Here is an 18,482-nt window from a genome sequence, read left to right as displayed (position 1 = left end):
CAGCAAATCGTCATTTTCTAATTGAAATTAGAACTATCATTTGAAACATACTTTTAGTATGAATCACTTTTCCCTACAAATCAATACTTGCTTCCTTTTCTGGCAGCATATCCTACTTTTAATCCCCAATAACCAAATCCGCCTCCATTTCCATTTCCACCTCCATTTCAATTTCCACCGCCATTTCCATTTTCACCGCCATTTCCATTTCCACCGCCATTTCCAGCTACTCAACCATTATGTCCACCTGCACCACCATATCCTTCTTTTGATCCTCCATAACCATATCCGCCCCCTTTTTTTTTTATTCACATCGACATTTCCATTTCCATCGCCATTGCCTTCTCATCCACCATTATTTCCACCTGCAGCGCCATATCCTATTTTTGATGCTCCATAATCATATCCATCACCATTTCCATTTCCACCGCCATTTCTATTTCCATGTCCACCATCATTTCCATTTCCATTTTCACCTCCATGTCCAGCTCCACCATCATAATTTCTACCAGCACCACCATATCCTACTTTTGATGCTCCATAACCATATCCGCCATCATTTCGATTTCCGCCACCATTCCAATTTCCACCGCCATTTCCATCGTCATTTCCTACTCCACCATTATTTCCACCTACACTGCCATATCCTACTTTTAATGCATCATACCCATATCCGCCACCATTTCCATTTCCACCGCCATTTCCATTTCCTTTTTCACCTGCATGTCCAGCTCCACCAACATTATTTCCACCAGCACCTCCATATCCTACTGTTGATGCTTCATAACCATACCCGCCACCATTTCCATTTTCACCGCCACTTTCATTCCTCCGCCATTTCCATTTCCACCGCCATTTCCATTTCCTCCGCCATTTCCATCCCCACCACCATTATTTCCATTTGATCCTACCGCTAATAACTGCACATGGAAGCCACTTGCAGCATGAATCTGACTTCCATGGAATCAATGGTCCTAGTCTGCATTCTTTGCTGAGAACAGATTCGCCCTTTAGACATTTTCATGGACGACATGTACACCAGAATTCCCCCGCTGTAATAAAAAATGTACAATCCAATATGATAACATTTCAAAGTTAATTAGTGTATTGCCAACAGACCGATCTCAACAATAATTTAACATGTTTGTTTCCTGTTTCAATTGGGGAACAATGATGATAAGAAGTAGGATAGTAAACAATACATATTGTTCATATTCAGCACCAATTATATACGATTGATTTATAGAAATTGAATTAAAAAAAATGCTATATTTTAATACCATACACTTCATTTAATTCTAGTTTATACATTCAAGGATGTTCGCTGCTCAGTTTCAAAATAAATAACTGTTCATAAAACAAGTATGTTATAATATGGAATAAACTGAGGAATCCAAAAAGCCAAAAAAAAAATATTGTGGTAAATGTGCTTGTTTTTGAGATATTAGCCTTTGGAATTTTAGCGGAAACATGTTCTCTCTAAACTTTTTTTAGCTTTATCATTGACCAGTTAAAGTTCTCAAATACTATTAATAAATAAATAAAATGGTGTAAGATTTTTACAAATGACTTATAATTATACAAGTATAAGATTTATAAAAAGAAAAATGTGGGCTCATAAGAATTTTTTTTTAGTATTGAAATGGATAAAACCAGATGATTCCGAAAATTTGACATAAATTCCGAAACATGACAAGCAGACTTTCTTAAGGAAACAGATACATGACATACTTCAGAAACTAAATATATGCCTGACCGATCACTATTCTATTTTACATCGTAACCGCAAAAGAGCAATTAAACCAGTGTTAAAGTATTAGGACATAATCTATCAATATCCCTTCAAAGATATACTAAAGTAAGTTAATATTAAAAAAAATATGACGTATGACTTGTATTGTTTCTACTGGTCAAAAGTCAAATACAATCAAGGTGTGCAGAAAAGTATATCATTACGGTTGTGCATGACACTACAGGGAGATAACTATAAAATATGCCGACCCTTTTAATTACCTTTTGTTATTAATGAAAATATAAAGGTTTACAATCATAAAATTATTGTATTTCAAAAATGCTATGTATCCAATGACACTTTTCCGTGTTAATGTGTAGTTCACGTTCTTTGAAATTTTGATATTATTTTATGACAGTAAAAGTTGATTAATTTTTAAAATTTGATAAAATTTAAACGAGCCAAATATATTTTAGTCAGGGTGTTTCTTTTATAGGTACATTTTTTGGTTATATTTATGACATGTTCAGATCGGTTAAACTCGTCTTTATATGCGAGTTAGGAAACCAAATGGTGTTCACAAACCTACTGCACAAATTAGGTCGATAGTTTTCTCGTTTGAATTGTTTTACATTTGCCTTTTCGGGGTCTTGTACATAGTTGATATACTGTAAACCAACTTATTTTCTCGAGCGATTTATTTTCGCGACTTTCGCAAGTAGAAAAATAACGCGAATATAAATTGTCGCGAATATGTAAGGCTTGGATCTTTCAGTATTAAACTGCAGTCGGTAAATTAAAAAATCGCTAAATTAAATTGCTGCAAAGTGGATTAGAAAAGGTAAAACGCGAAATAAAGTATCCGCGAAGAGGGCTTTGTTCACTGTTGAAGGCTGTTCGGTAATCTATACTTGAAAAATGTTTTCTGTCATTGTGGAGAGTTTTTTCATGTGCAATCATATCACATTTTTGTTTATAGTGGTTAACTCCTGAAACGTCGAATCAACCAAGCAAAACAAACAACACTATCAATTCACAACTTGAAATGTTAAAATTTTATTTACATAAAACTAACCAAAATGTTGAAATGATCTCGTACGAGCCCACTCTACAACACATATTATTTAACTCATAATGATCTAGCTCATACGAGCCTACCCTACAACACATATAATTTGACCCATAATGATATCATACGAGCCTGTCTTATAACACCTAAAGGATGTGTCCTTGTAAAGATATGTTGGTTAAACATGGCTAAATGTGTTTAAGTTAAAGGACTTAGTATACAGACATACTTGAAAAGTGAATAATATTTACAATTGATGTATGGTGTGAATGTAGTTAAAAAAATATTATACGTGTTACAGTTATTGATCATTTAACAGAGCGAAAGTTTATTTTCAAATGTACAGTTGTCGTAATTTTGGTTGACAGGTAAAGCGTGGTTTAACTATTTTTGTTTTTATTCGACTTTTCAACCATTATCTGAAATATAGTAAAATAATGGACAAACGTTAGGACCGGAAGTTACTGACAACTCAACGAAAAAAAATATTTTATTTATGCAAATACGGGAATAAGAAGAAATAAACACTGTTAAGATATAACTAGCAATATTACAATATATAATAATCCATATTACTTAACATAACTTTTACCTAAAGGCAACAACTAGCATATGCTCAAAACTTATATATTTGCCTCAAAAGCTAACCAAACAGATCTAGTATTTTGAAGAAAGGATACAGTTACGAAACAGTGATAAGGTTATTAAAAGTGGCATATTTTGGTTTTGATACGGATTAATTTTTAGCGTCTTTACATTGGAAATCAACACGTTTGTTATAAAACCAGTAGTAGGCATGATACAGGGGCTATTTTCCTGGCATATATTTATTGATAGCATGATACAAAACCCTTAAATAAAACAATGTGTTTTTGATGTTACATTTGCTGCTACATCATTTAAAGGGGCTTGTTGAGTGGTTTAGATGCGATATTACTGTCAATGGCGGCGGTGCCTCCAATGACCGAATAACTCTTTTAATTGTAATATTAGCACACACATAATAATGACTTTTAAACATTGATTATGCTATAATATATATTATCAGTATAACTTAAAAATGGTATGTAGAAAGCAGTTATGTTCATATACGTCATTATAAATAAGGGGTGTACATCAAATAACGGTGACTAATGGAAACACAATGGCTGCCATGTTGGATTTACACACTATATTTATGATGATCTTTATGAACTAACCAGCTTACTGTTTATAATTTTTAATATACAAACATACATTTATAATATTATATTATTTGATAACCGTCGTAAATCAATGTTTTTAAAGTCACCGATTTGTTCTTATGTTAAATTGCAAGTGTTATTCGGTCATTATAAATGTTATATTCGATTAATAACGGTATTAAAATTCAATCAATCGTGTTACCCAAATGAGATGCAATATATTTGATGTTTTAACATTTTTCATAACTTTTCAGGTAACGAAATCTAGAATTTCTTTCAAGCATTAAGCTATAACTACATAAAAACCTAATCACAAATGACTTTTCGCCATCGTATGTGACGTCATTTTAAAATTTATGATTTACTGCGTTTAGGCCTGAACTGAGTTGGATATGTCTTTTCTGTGTTGGTCTTAGCAATATGTATTCGGGTTTAGTTTTCAGTAATTAGTTAATACTTCAGTTTCATTATGTATAATCTCTTTCATATTCATTTGATAAAATTTACTGTTTACAATAGCATTAATTTTTCTAAATAATAAGAATGTTCTTGTCCCAAGCATAAAAACTAGGCCGTATTTGGCACAACCTTTTTCAACTTTTGATCTTCAGTGCTGTACAACTTTGTACTTTTTTCACTTTCGATCTTTTTATCTGGGCGTCACTGGTGAGTCTTGTGTTGACGAGGCGCGTTTTTGACGTTTTGAATTTTAAACCTGATTCTTTTTTGTTATCTATTAATCATGTGTTTCTTTGTCTAATATGTTCTCCTATTTATTTTTATTGTAGTCCTGTAATATTATGTTGTCATTTCAATGTTATATTTAACTTTGCCATTAAAGTGCGAGGTTTGGCATGCCACAAAACCAGGTTCAACCCACCATTTTTATTTCCCTTAAAAATGTCCTGTACCAAGTCAAGAAGATGGCCATTGTTATAGTATTGTTCGTTTCTGTGTGTGTTGCATTTTATTGTTGTGTCGTTTATTTTCTTTTATTTTTGAAATATTAAGATAAGACTTGGCACGGCACTTATTTATCCCAAATTCATGTATTTGGTTAAGATGTTAAATTTGTTATTCTCGTGGGATTTTGTCTGATGCTTGGTCCGTTCCTGTGTGTGTTGCGTTTCGGTGTTGTGTCGTTGTTCTCCTCTTATATTTAATGCGTTTCCCTCAGTTTTTGTTTGTTATCCCGATTTTGTTTTTTGTCCAAGGATTTATGAGTTTTGAACAGCGGTATACTACAGTTGCCTTTATTTAGCTTAAAACACGGTCTTTTGTTTTCGTTTCTCACTTAATCAATTGTAATGGTTAGAAAATAATATACGAATGTTTTTGTCGTTTGCTCTCGATTACTTATCCGTTATAACATTTTATGTTTACACGTGCAGTATCACCAGCCCCGTAGTCAGCACTTTGGTGTTGAAACAAATACCAATTATATGGTTATCTTTTAAAAAAAAATCCAATTAACAAAACCTTGATTATTTGGAAAAACTTAAGGATTTTCTTATCCCATGAGCTGATTACCTGATCCGTATTTGACACGGCTTTTTGAAATTTTCGGTCCTTAATACTCTTCAACTTTTTTATTGTTTGACTTTTTAATTTTTGACTTAATGAGTCTTATGTAGAAGAAACGCGCATATGGCGTATAAGATTATTATCCTTGTACCTTGATAACCAGCTACTGTTATTCTGATATTAGCATTTGATATCACATATGGAGGTCATTTCCTGTTTACTTATTGTTTTGTATTTTGTATATATGATTTTTTATCTTATAACATTATTATCTGATATCACATATGGGGGTCATTTCCTGGTTACTTATTGTTTTGTATTTTGTATATATGTTGTTCATCTTATAATAATTTTTTCGAATTGTTTGTCGTCCGTGATCTGTTGGTTTAAGTTCGACTTGAGTATGAAAATCCTATATGCATCCTTCGTGGTATCATGCAGGTTTTGAAAAACAATGCTGTTCAGTTAAGAAAATACGTGCATAATTTTGTTTCCTGTTTCAATTGGAGAACAATGATGATAAGTAGTATTATCCCGATATAGAGTAATTTCTCGCAATTTGATAGGTTGATATTGTCCTAATAAATTTAAGTACAATTTTTATAACTTCAATGAGAGTTTTCTCCCTTATTTATTACTTCAATTGGAATTATCTCCTTTGTACCAATATCCTGATGAAAGAATTTGAAAAAATGAGTTGCTTTATAATTCTTATATTTCAAAACTTTCACAGTTTCAGATTAAATATCTAAATATATTTGGTGATATTGTCCTATAATGGAATTTGATTACAATGATAGGTAAAATAACAAAATCAGGATAAATTCGTTACACAGTTTATATTGTCCTTTAAGGGATGTTATCGAGTCAATAAAATTCATATCGGGTTCGGCTTCGCCTCACCCAATATGAATGTTATTGACCCGATAAATTCTCGTATTAGGACAATTGGACACTGTGTAACGAATTAATCCTGAGTTTGTAAACAATACATACTTTTTTTATTCAGGACCAAATATATACTATTGCGATATAGAAATTAAATTAAAAAAAAAAACTATATTTCAGCACCATACAATTGTTTTATTCTAGTTTATATATTCAAGAGAACAGATATATTACAAACTTCAGAAACTAAATATATGACTGACCGATCACTATTCTATTTTAAATCGTAACCGCATAAGTGCAATTAAACCAATATGTCCATGAGAAGATGGATTGCATTTTCCTTGGTTGAATGTGTTAAAGTAATAGGACGGAATCTATAAATATACCTTCAAAGTTATACTAAAGTAAGTTAATTATTAAAAAATTATGATGTATGACTTGCATTTTTTCTGCTGGTCAAAAGTCAAATTAAATCCTGGTTTGCACACACGTATATCATTACGGTTGTGCATAATGCTACAGGGAGATAACTATAAAATATGTCGACCGTTTTAATTACCTTTTGTTATTAATAAAAATATAAAGTTTTTCAATAATAAAATTACTGTTTTTCAAATGCTATGTATTGAATGACACTTTTCCGATAAAGTGTGTAGCTCACATTCTTTGAAATGTTAATATTATTTTCACACGGTAACAGTTGATTCATTTTTAAAATTTGATAAAATTTCAACGAGCCAAACAGTCTTTAGTCGAGGTGTTTGTTTCTTTCATGTGTACATGTTTGGTTACATTTATGACAAGTTAAGATTGGTTAAACTCGTCTACATACATGTTAGTTAGGAAACCAAAAGGATATTAAAAAACATACTATATTATGTAGTTCGTTTTCTCTTTTGAATTGTTTTACATTTGTTTTATTGGGGGACTTGTATAAAGCTGACTATGCGGTAAAAGCTTTGCTCACTGTTGAAGCCCGTACGGTGACCTATAGTTGTTAAATATTTCTGTCATTTGGATTCTTGTGGAGAATAGTTTGATTTGCCATCAATTTTGTTTATAGTGGTTAACTCCTACATCGTCACAGCAATAAAAGCAAAACATAGCAAAACTAAGCAAAACAAAGTAACACAAACAAAATAAAGCAACCAAACGAAACAAAGCAACAAAAACAAAAACGAAGAAGAACAGTCAAATTTAAGAAACAAAAATAAAACAAAGCAACACAACACAAACAAACAAAATACAGCAACAAAAACAAAAACAAAACAAAGAAACAAAAGCAAACAAAAGCCACCAAAATACAAAAACACTATCAAATTACAACTCAAGTTTATTAACATGAAACTAATCAAAATTTTGATAGGATCTCATGAGAACCTGCCCTACAACACACATCATTTCACGCATATGCATTTTTTTAAAGTCTTATCAATTGATTAGGCAAGACGCATTCACAATAAAGTCTTCACTCATATCTGACTATAAGACTTAATTTTCAAATAATCGGCGATAATTTGTCCGTAAACGAATTATTTTTAAGAGAATATAATTTGGTTCTAGAATACCTTTCTTTAAATCGTTTATACGTTTGTATAAGTAAAGTTCCAGCAAAGTATTTTAAGTATTGTTTTTTTTAAAAATAAATTTTAAAAAATGTGTATCCTAAGAACTTAGAATATATTGAAGAAAATCGCGGACAACAATCTACGGATGATTTTTGAGTATTGTATTTTAGGAGACTGATTTATATTTTTTGAACTTAATTCCGAATATCATTTATGAATTTCATGTAACATGGACATATTATTCTTGTAGTTTTTCATTAATAAATACTGTTTAAGGGTGTGGGGGGGGGGGGGGGTAGCGGGTATAATTTTGTTTTAATATAGAATTTCGCTATATTTTTATTATACATGAAATATATCATATACTATAGAGAAAAATGGAATAAAAAAGAAAAAAGTGGGGTCACCGTTCAATGAAGCTCACAATCTGCCTCCGAAAGAAGCATACACATGTGTAAATGTCCTTCGTTTCTGTTAAACTAATAGTAGAAATAGAGTAATATCGAAATTAAAAAATAACATAACTACAAACATTGCTGAAATTTTACAATCATTAAGTTGATATACAAATTATAGGTCACCGATGTGTTAAAAAACATATATCAATTTTAATGTCAAATAAATGGAATTTGGCACCAAACATGCCAAAGGGAGATAATATTTTTGACGAATTTTTTTTGACGAATTTTGTTTGTTTCGTTTTTCTTTTTCATAGGTTAATTTAAATAATCGTATTAACATATTAACCAACAAAAAACAGTATGCATTATCGTAAAAGTCTATATTACGGAATTTTCACTTAGTCCGTTTGCCATTTGCGGATGATTTGCCAAACTTACGATGTTTGATAAGTTTTTAAAGGTACAATGAAATAGAAAATATGTTTCAAAAATGTAAAACTTTATTGAAAGACAGGAGAACGTCGGCGAATACATTGTACCTCCTTTAATGGTTTTTGTTAGACACTTTATCAAGTGCATTAACACCAGATGATTATACCTGTATTGCAATTAAAACCAGGGGAAATGGGAACTGCCTATACAATAGTATGTCAATGGATACATCAGTTTAGTTCTTTTTTTCGTTTATGATAAAATAGCTAGACAGACGCCATGTCGTTTCAACCTACTGCCAAGTAACCCCCTTTTTTCATTACATAAATTATTTCCAAGTACGCAAAGAGTAAAATGTAAAAGCACAAAAATACTGAACTTAAAGGAAAATCAATTCGAAAGTCCATTATCACATGGTAAAAACAAATAACAAAACGCATACACATCGAATGGAAAAGAAACGCGGGTGCAATGAAAAAAATAATATCAGTATTGACAATGTAAATTAAAGTCCGCTTATGTCTTTGAATAATATAATAATGTTTAATACAATAAAATTATGAACTGTTGAAAAAAATGAATGTGTCACTGTGAATAAGTAATATATGCTGGCTTTCATTCAGATCAGTCTCGAAAGTGTTTTCGTGGTGACTTGGTGGTAAATATAAAAGTTATTTTTAGTAAAAATTCAGATATTTGATCTAAATAGTTCAATCAAAGTGTTTTCATTGTTTGTTTTCATTGTTTATATGTAAATTATAGATATGCTGAACCCCGTGGAAGTGGACTTAGTAGAATTACAAAATGGCCCAAGGATTTGGGACAGGGAAACAAGAACAAAAGCTCAAGGCATTTTGAGTACAGTAAAGACATCATCATTTATAAGTGCATTTATAACTGTTAAAATCTGCTTAGAAACAATCAAACCTCTCTCTATTAAATTACAAAAAAGAGACCAAAATATTTATACTGCCTTTAACAATATTAACAAAAGATAAAAGAATCAATTGCAAACTTGACCCTTAACATTGAAGAAGAATGTTCTATGTGGCTTAAAGATTCAGAAAAGATCGCAGAGCATATTGGTACCGAAATTACAAGACCTAGAATAACAGGTTGACAGAGGCCTAGAGCAAATTACAGAAAGTGACAATACAGAGGAATACTTCCATCGAAATATTGCGATTCCATGTTGTGACTTTTTAAAAACCGAAATGGCCGTAAGGTTTCAGACGGAAGATTGGAAAGGTAATACATTTTCGGAGTTGCTTCCAGCACAAATTACTGCAGTGTTTTGAAGCCGAGTTCTACCGATTATTACCTTATAGTAAACAAATCACAAAAATCATGGGTATTGAGCACGTGTTTAACATGTATAATGAGATATTGGTTTATTTCAATGACAGATCCATGCGTATTGCGATCACCGGATCTTTACGAGGAGGGTTACGATCGGGTCACTATACTACGGAAAATATGTCGGCGAATTGCTTCCTAGAAGCAAGCAATTGAAAATAAGTAAACTTCTTCAAAATGTTGACAAATTGAAGAATTTTCCTCAGAAAAAGTATATTTACATAAGTTGTATAATGAAAACTATCCATTTAGGATTAAAAAAAACCATATGCATATTTGAGGTTTCTTATGACTTTAAAAGTCACCGATATGTTCTTATATTAAATTTCAAGTGTTATTCGGTCATTACAAGTGTTATATTCGATTAATAGCGGTATTGTAATTAAGTCATTAGTGTTACCCGAATGAGATGCAATGAATTTGATGTTTTAATTTTTTTCATAACTTTTAAGTTAACACAATCTAAAATTTATTTAAAACATTAAGCTATAACTATATCTAGACCTAATCACACATGACTTAAGCTGAAAACACATTCTTCCTACTTAATCAATCTTAATCGTTAGCAAATTATTTACGAATTTATAGATCGTTTGCTATCGATTACTTATCCGTTTTATGTTTACACATGCAGTATCACCAGGTCAGCACTTTGGTGTTTACACGAATATCAATTATATGGTAATTTTTAAATATGGTAATTTTTAAAAATTACCAGTTAACAAAACGTTGAATATTTGGAAAACTAACGATTTTCTTATCCCAGAAGTAGATTGCCTGAGCCGTCTTTTACACGACGTTTTGTTATTTTCGGTCCTTAATGGTCTCCAAATTTATAATTGTTTGGCTTTTTTAAGTTTTGATTTTGATCTGAGCTTCACTTTATGCGTCTTACGTAGACTACACGCGCGTCTGTCGTATCAAATTATAATCCTGGTACCTTGATACGCGCGTCTGTCGTATCAAATTATAATCCTGGTACCTTGATACGTGCGTCTGTCGTATCAAATTATAATCCTGGTACCTTGATAACCATCTACTGCTATTCTAACATTTGCATCTGATATCACCGAATTATGGTGGTCAATATCTGGTTACTTATTTGTTGTATTTTGTAGATTTTTTATCTTATGATGATTCTTTGAACTGTTTGTCGTTTGTGATGTGTTAGTTTTAGTTAGACTTGAGTATGAAAATCATATCTGTATCCATCGTGCTTTCATGCAGGTTCTGAAGACTATGCTGTTCGGTTAAGAAAGTACGTGGACAATTTAGTTTCCTGTTTCAATTGGGGAACAATGGTGATAAGAAGTAGAACAGTGAACAATGCATATTTTTGTTATTCAGTACCAATTATACATATATGTATACGATTGATTATAAAAATTTTAATAAAAAAAACCAGTGAAATATTTTAGCACCACACAATTGCTGTTATTCTTGCTTTAAAATTTAAGGAAACTGATACCTTGCAAACTTCAGAAACTAAATATATGCCTGACCTATCACTATTATATTTAAAATCGTAACCGCAAAAGAGCAATTAAACCAATATGTCCATGAGAAGATTGATAGCATGTTCCTTGGTTGAATGTGTTAAAGTAATAGGACAGAATCTATAAATATACCTTCAAAGCTACACTAAATTAAGTTAATTATTAAAAAATTATGATGTATGACATGTAATTTTTCTGCTGGTCAAAAGTCTAATAAAATCAAGGTGTACATGAGATGATATTATTACTGTGGTACATAACACTACAGGGAGATAACTATAAAATCTGCCAACTGTTTTAATTACCTTCTATTATCAATAAGAATATAAAGTGTTTCAATAATAAAACTATTGTATTTCAAACTGCTATGTATCCAATGACACTTTTCAAATACAGTGTTTAGTTTGTGTTCTTTGAAATATTCATATTTTTCTAAGAGGGTAAACGTTGATATATTACTGTCAATGCAAAACATTTGAAGGTATGCTGAACCCCGAGGATAACAGCATTGATAAAATACAAGAATCAATTGCAAACTTGCGCCAGAACATGGAAGAAGAATTTTCTGTGTGGCTTAGAGATTCAGAAAAGACTGCAGGGCATATTGGTACCGAAATTACAATACCTAGAATAACAGGTCGACAGAGTCATAGAGGAACTGCAGAAAGTGACAATACAGAGGAGTGCTTCCGTCGAAATATTTCGATTCCGTTTTGTGACTTTTTAAAATCCGAAATGGCCGTAAGATTTCAGACGGAAGATCGGAAAGGTAATACATTTTTTGAGTTTCTTCCAGCACAAATTACACAGTTAGAATGTACAGATGATTTTGTCACAAGTCTTATGCTTTGGGGGACGATTTACCTACACCATCTGCACCTAGGGATAAGATATTGTTGTAGAAGAGATTATGGGATGACATTTGAGTATGCCTATCCAGGGAGTCTACATTATTGTTTGAAAACAATAGATGAATACGTTCTCCCTAATAAGAAACGTCTTCTAACCGTAGCATGCATCTTGCCCATATCGTCTTATGAAGCCGTGCGGTTATTTTCAACTCTCCGGAGAACCAAAACATACGTATGCAACACTATGGGCAAAGAATGCCTGTCAGGGAAGGTTATGATAAATGTTCACTATCAGATTTAAAAATCGATAATGGGGAGATCTTCCAGCTTTTCATTTCAAAATTCAAGAAGGATGTTTGAGAAATGTATTTTTTAACAGAAATAAAGCATAAGCATGATATGATCATGATGATAGAGACAAAAAAAAAATGAACAATTTTACATTTTTAAACACGATATTATTGAGATGTGGCTCAGTCAGTTCTTTTTTCAAAAGGAAAATTAAGAAAATAATATTGTTTAAACTATCTACCATTTATGAAATCATTAAAACTCCAACGTTTGTTTTATGTAGTGTATATGCTTGTTGAAGTTGTCATTGAATTTCGTGTTGTGTATTAGAAATCTTATATGTTACATGTTCAAGTTGAAACTACTAGTATATTTAAAGTTAATGTACGATCAGTAAATGACTCAGTTTACGAAATTTCCACATAAACGTAATTGTCTTTACATAAGAGAAATTGTTCTTGTTTTTAGGTTGCATTTGTATGTCGTGCATTCATTTTTTCACCGGAAGGACCTGAAAACAAGGTTTATTTAAGTTGCTGCAAGCACAATTTGACACTGCTTATACATTAAAAGATTTTCCCGAACATAGCTAATTGAATTTCTTGGAGCCCACATGTTTTCAAATTATTGAGTTCTGGAACCCCCTTTTGAAAATGGCTGGATATGCCCCTGATGTACCATAACATAAACATGATAAAGTTATAACTAATAATTTAATGGGGACCATGTAGAATAGTACATATACTTATTCATTAACGTTACCTGTATTGGTTTGTTAGATAATGTTGAGATGTTTGTTAAACAATAAAATAGTTACAATTTAGTTTTCAATTCACGGGCGACGATCAAGCAAAACAACTCGATCATTATACAAACATTTACATTGTTTCATGATTAATTTTTCAGCTTGATGTTTCTCATTTCTTACTATGTTGTTGAACGACTACAAGGAAAATCTATAAAGTCACCAAAATAAATGAATACAAAAAAAATTGCCTTTAAATTACATCCGATGCTCTACATTCATCTTTATTCAAACCGTCCGTTTATATCATATCTATCTAAAATAATTGAATCGCATGGCGGGTCTTTAAGCTTTTTTTTTTGGAGCTTGGTACCGATGTTGGCGGTCATACGGTGACCTCTAATTGGAAACATTTGCGTCATTTGGGTTTATGTTAGATATGTATATGAATATAGCTATGAAAGGTACCAGAATCAAAATTTAATACTCCAGACGCGCGTTTCATCTACATAAGACCCATCAGTGATGCTTATATTAAAATAGTTATAATTTTAAATAATCACAACGTGGACGAAATATACTAAACAGTATATGTTCAGATGTCTACTTTGGCAATCACACCAAATCATCTTACGTTATAGCATCTTCTGGAAAAGAGAAATATGTGACGCAGTAGATTAAATAAGAACAAAAAATCTTTACATTCGTGTACTTGATAACTAAAAATAGAAACAATGAAACAAAAAAGTTTTTAATTTCATTATCTCAATCTTTTTATTTCATCTAGAAAGGTCATTGGCAATCTAGTTTGATGTTGAAAAGCGACAATATCTAAAAAACAACAACGTTAAAATGTTCACGTTCGCATGTTAACTGACATTTTCTTTCTAAAAGCTTTCACGAGTTAGTTTTCAGTCTAACAAGGTCACTGAATTATATTTAAAAACGATTACAATGTGTGGACATTATTCACATTTCTATCAAGGGTCGGATTCTTTTTCTTTCTTGGTATCACGGTCTCCTCCCTAAACAAAACAGCTCTACAGGATTTAATTGGGATATAGTTTTTTTATTCTTTTCCTTGATAATGTTGCCACTATATAATGTTACTTCAGTATAACCTGTATACATGGACAATCCACTGGACTTTGGAAATATGACAGTTAAGCCAGCGGTGCACAGGCAAATGATAGGCAACAGATCATCGTCGACAGATCAGGTTCAATATATATCTGTTTTCATCCAGAAAATACAAGAGGAACAATGTGTCCTTATAAAGATATGTTGGTTAAACATTGCTGAATTTGATTTAGTTAAAGGACATATTATATAGACATACTTGTGAAGTGAATTATTATTACAATTGATATATGGTGTGAATATAGTTAATCAAATTGTATGCATGTTACAGTTATAGATTGGTTAACAGAGTGAAAGTTTATTTTCAAATATACATTTCTCGTCATCTGTTTGACAGGTGAAACGTGTTTTTTTACTCGATTTATCAACCTAAATATTTGAAATATAGAAATATGATGGGCAAACGTTCGAACCGGAAATTACTGAACTCAACAAAACGAAAATATTTTTTTTATGTAAAGACGGGGATAAGAAGAAATAAACACTGTTAAGATATAACTAGCAATATTACAATTTATCTTAATCACAAATTACGCAACATAACTTTTACCTAAAGGCAGCAACAAACGTATGTTCTAAACTAATACATTTGCCTCAATAGATAACCAAACATTTAAACAGATCTAGACTGATGACAAAAAAATACAGTTATGAAACAGTTATCAGGTTATTACATATTTTGGTTTTTATACGGATTAATCTTGAGCGTCTTTGCATTGGAAATCAACACAATTGTTCTAAAACCAGTAGTAGGCATGATACAGGGGCTATTTTCCTGGTATATATTTATTGATGGCATGATACAAAACCCATAAATAAAACAATGTGTTTTTGATGTTTCTTTTGCAGTTACAACATTCACAGGGGCTTGTTAAGTGGGTCAGACGAGGTTTTACTGTTAATTACGGCGGTACCTCAAATGACTGAATAACACTTTCAATTTTAATATAATACATATTGATGACTTTTAAACATTGATTATGTTATAATATTATATTATCAGTGTTTTTTATAACTTAAAACTGGTATTTATAAAGTAGATACGTCCATATAGGTCATTATAAATAAAGTGCGTACATCCATATAGGTCATTATAAATAAAGTGCGTACATCCAATAATGATGACTAAGTTAAACACAATGGCTGCCATGTTGGATTTAAACACTCTATATTTATATGTTTATAATGATCTTTACGAACTAACCTGCTTACTATAAATCATTTTCAATATACAAAAATACATTTATAATATTTTATCACATATTTTGTACTGATATGTATGTTTTTGCATGGCAAATATTAGCCGGAAGTCAAGGTTGGTTATCAGCCCTCGGGGCCGATATCGATATCAGCCCTCGAAATCCATATCAAGCCCCCCAGTTTAACTTCCGGTAACCTGTCAATCAAAGGCTATTTGTAAATAAGTTGAACACAATGAAAAGAAATTTAGAAAGTTACAAATGTGCTGTAGAAGAAAAAAGTATAAATCAACAGTGAAAATCACAAAAGTTCCCGTGAAATTTTGACGTCATGAGGAATTTAGAAATTATATGACGCCACACTGGAATGAGTAGCGATATAGGATTCTTGCTACGCATTTTTTTACATTTGTAATGTAACACTTTAAAGTGGTTTAATATTTGCAATTCTTAGAATTAACATATTTATTGTTAATTACATTTGTATTTCTGAAACTTTTCACAAAACTTTGTAAACATATTGTGATACGAACTTTCTTTGAACTAACTCACAGTGATACATTTATTTATTTTTTTCGTTAAATATCTTTTTGATTTTTGATGAAATATCAAACATAATATGGTGAAAGCTATTTGTTTTCTCCGGCTTGAAAATATGTGATAAATAGATTACTACATGTCATTTTCCATATGGTCCATGGTATCAGCCCACGACCCATATCAAGCCCTCGGGCTAAAGCCCTCTGGCTTGATATGGGAGTCTAGGGCTGATACCAGGGCCATATGGAAAATGCCATGTAATAATCTATAAATATTATTGGACAATCGTCGTGAATCGATGTATAAAAGTCACCAATATATTCTTATATAAACTTTCAAGTGTTATTCCGTCATTAAACTTGTTATATTCCATTAATAGCGGTATTGTAATTCAGTCAATCGTGTTACCCGAATGAGATGCAATATATTTGATGTTTTAATATTTTTCATGACTTTTCAGTTGACGAAATTTAGAATTTATTTAAAGCATTAAGCAACTACTATATCTAAACCTAATCACAAATGCCTTAGTTTAAAACACATTCTTCTTTTCGGATGTATTGATCGTTTGCTGTCGATTACTTATATGTTATATCATTTTATGTTTACACGCGCAGGATCTGTCCGTTTCGTCCCCAAGGGTTTCACCAGCCCAATAATCAGCACGTTTGTGTTGACACGAATATCAATTGTATGGTCGTTTTTATAAATTTCCTGTTAACAACACATGACGTCCTTATTACGCTTTGTAAACAAAGCCGTGTTCTAATGAGCATAAAAAATATGTTTGACACATGCGCACAAACTTACTGTATATATAAAGGTTATTTCCATCGCTATCCTTTAAAATGTTTACATCTAAGCAGCTAGCATAAATTTTTATTATTACAATTTTATAAAACAACATATATTTACCCTGGTCATAGTTTTTAAACTTATCAAATATGAAATGTAATGCAGAAACTCCTCGGGGAGGAAACGGGAAAAGCCAAACATTTTTACGGTATTTTCGTACGCTTCGACCTATAAAAAATACTTTATTGTCCTATTAGAATCGATATAATTCCTTAATTTTTTTTATCCATTCTAACATTAGCATCTGATATCACCGAAATATGGTGATCATTTCCTGGTTATTTATTTGTTGTATTTTGTATATTGTTTATCATATGATAATTTTTCGAATTGTTTGTCGTCCGTGATGTGTTAGTTTACGTTCGACTTGAGCATGACTTGAGTATGACAATTCTATCTGTATCCATCGTGATATCATGCATGTTATGAAGACTATGCTGTTCAGTTAAGATAATACGTGCACAATTTTGTTTCCTGTTTCAGTTGGAGAACTATTATGATAAGTAGTAGGATAGTAAAAAGTAAAATCACAAAAATACTGAACTCTGTACCTACTTTTTTTTTATTCAGTACCAATTATGACAGTTCTTGTCCATTCGTTTTTGATGCGTTTTGTTTTTTGATTTTGCCATGTGATTATGGACTTTCTAAAATGATTTTCCTCTGAGTTCAGTATTTTTGTGATTTTACTTTTTTATATACGAATAATTTATAGAAATTGAATAAAAAAAAACAGTGCTATATTTTAACACCATATAATTGTTTTCATTCTATATAGTTAATATATTGAAGGAAACAGAAATCTTACAAACTTCAGAAACTAAATATATGACTGACCGATCACTATTCTATTTAACATTGTAACCGCAAAAGTGCAAGCAAACCAATATGTCCATGAGAAGATTGATTGCATATTCCTTTTTGAATGTGTTATAGTAATAGGACAGCATCTATAAATATACCTTGAAAGTTATACTAAATTAAGTTAATTATTAAAAAAAATTATGATGTATGACTTGTATCTGTCTGATGGTCAAAAGTCTAATAAAAATCAAGGTTTACAGGAGAGTATACCTTTAAAGTGGTGCAATACACTACAGGAAAATAATTATAAGATCTGCCAACCGTTTAAATCACCTTCGATAATTAATAAAAATATAATGTATTTCAATAATAAATTTTTTTTTTTTTCAAAATGCCATGCATCC

General features: G+C 31.3%; 1 protein-coding gene across 1 annotated transcript; it reads right to left on the bottom strand.

The window, feature by feature from the left end:
* Nucleotides 1-345: 345 nt before the first annotated feature.
* On the bottom strand, nt 346-2,916 carry LOC134719334 (uncharacterized). The gene is made up of 2 exons (XM_063582344.1): nt 2,891-2,916; nt 346-865 (listed from the first exon to the last, which is right to left on the bottom strand). Exons 1-2 carry the CDS (start codon nt 2,914-2,916, stop codon nt 346-348), a joined length of 546 nt encoding a protein of 181 aa, XP_063438414.1.
* Nucleotides 2,917-18,482: the final 15,566 nt, after the last annotated feature.

This window comes from Mytilus trossulus, chromosome 5 (assembly GCF_036588685.1).
Source record: "Mytilus trossulus isolate FHL-02 chromosome 5, PNRI_Mtr1.1.1.hap1, whole genome shotgun sequence".
Lineage (NCBI taxonomy): Eukaryota > Metazoa > Mollusca > Bivalvia > Mytilida > Mytilidae > Mytilus > Mytilus trossulus.
This window is presented reverse-complemented; position numbering and strand designations above follow the sequence as displayed.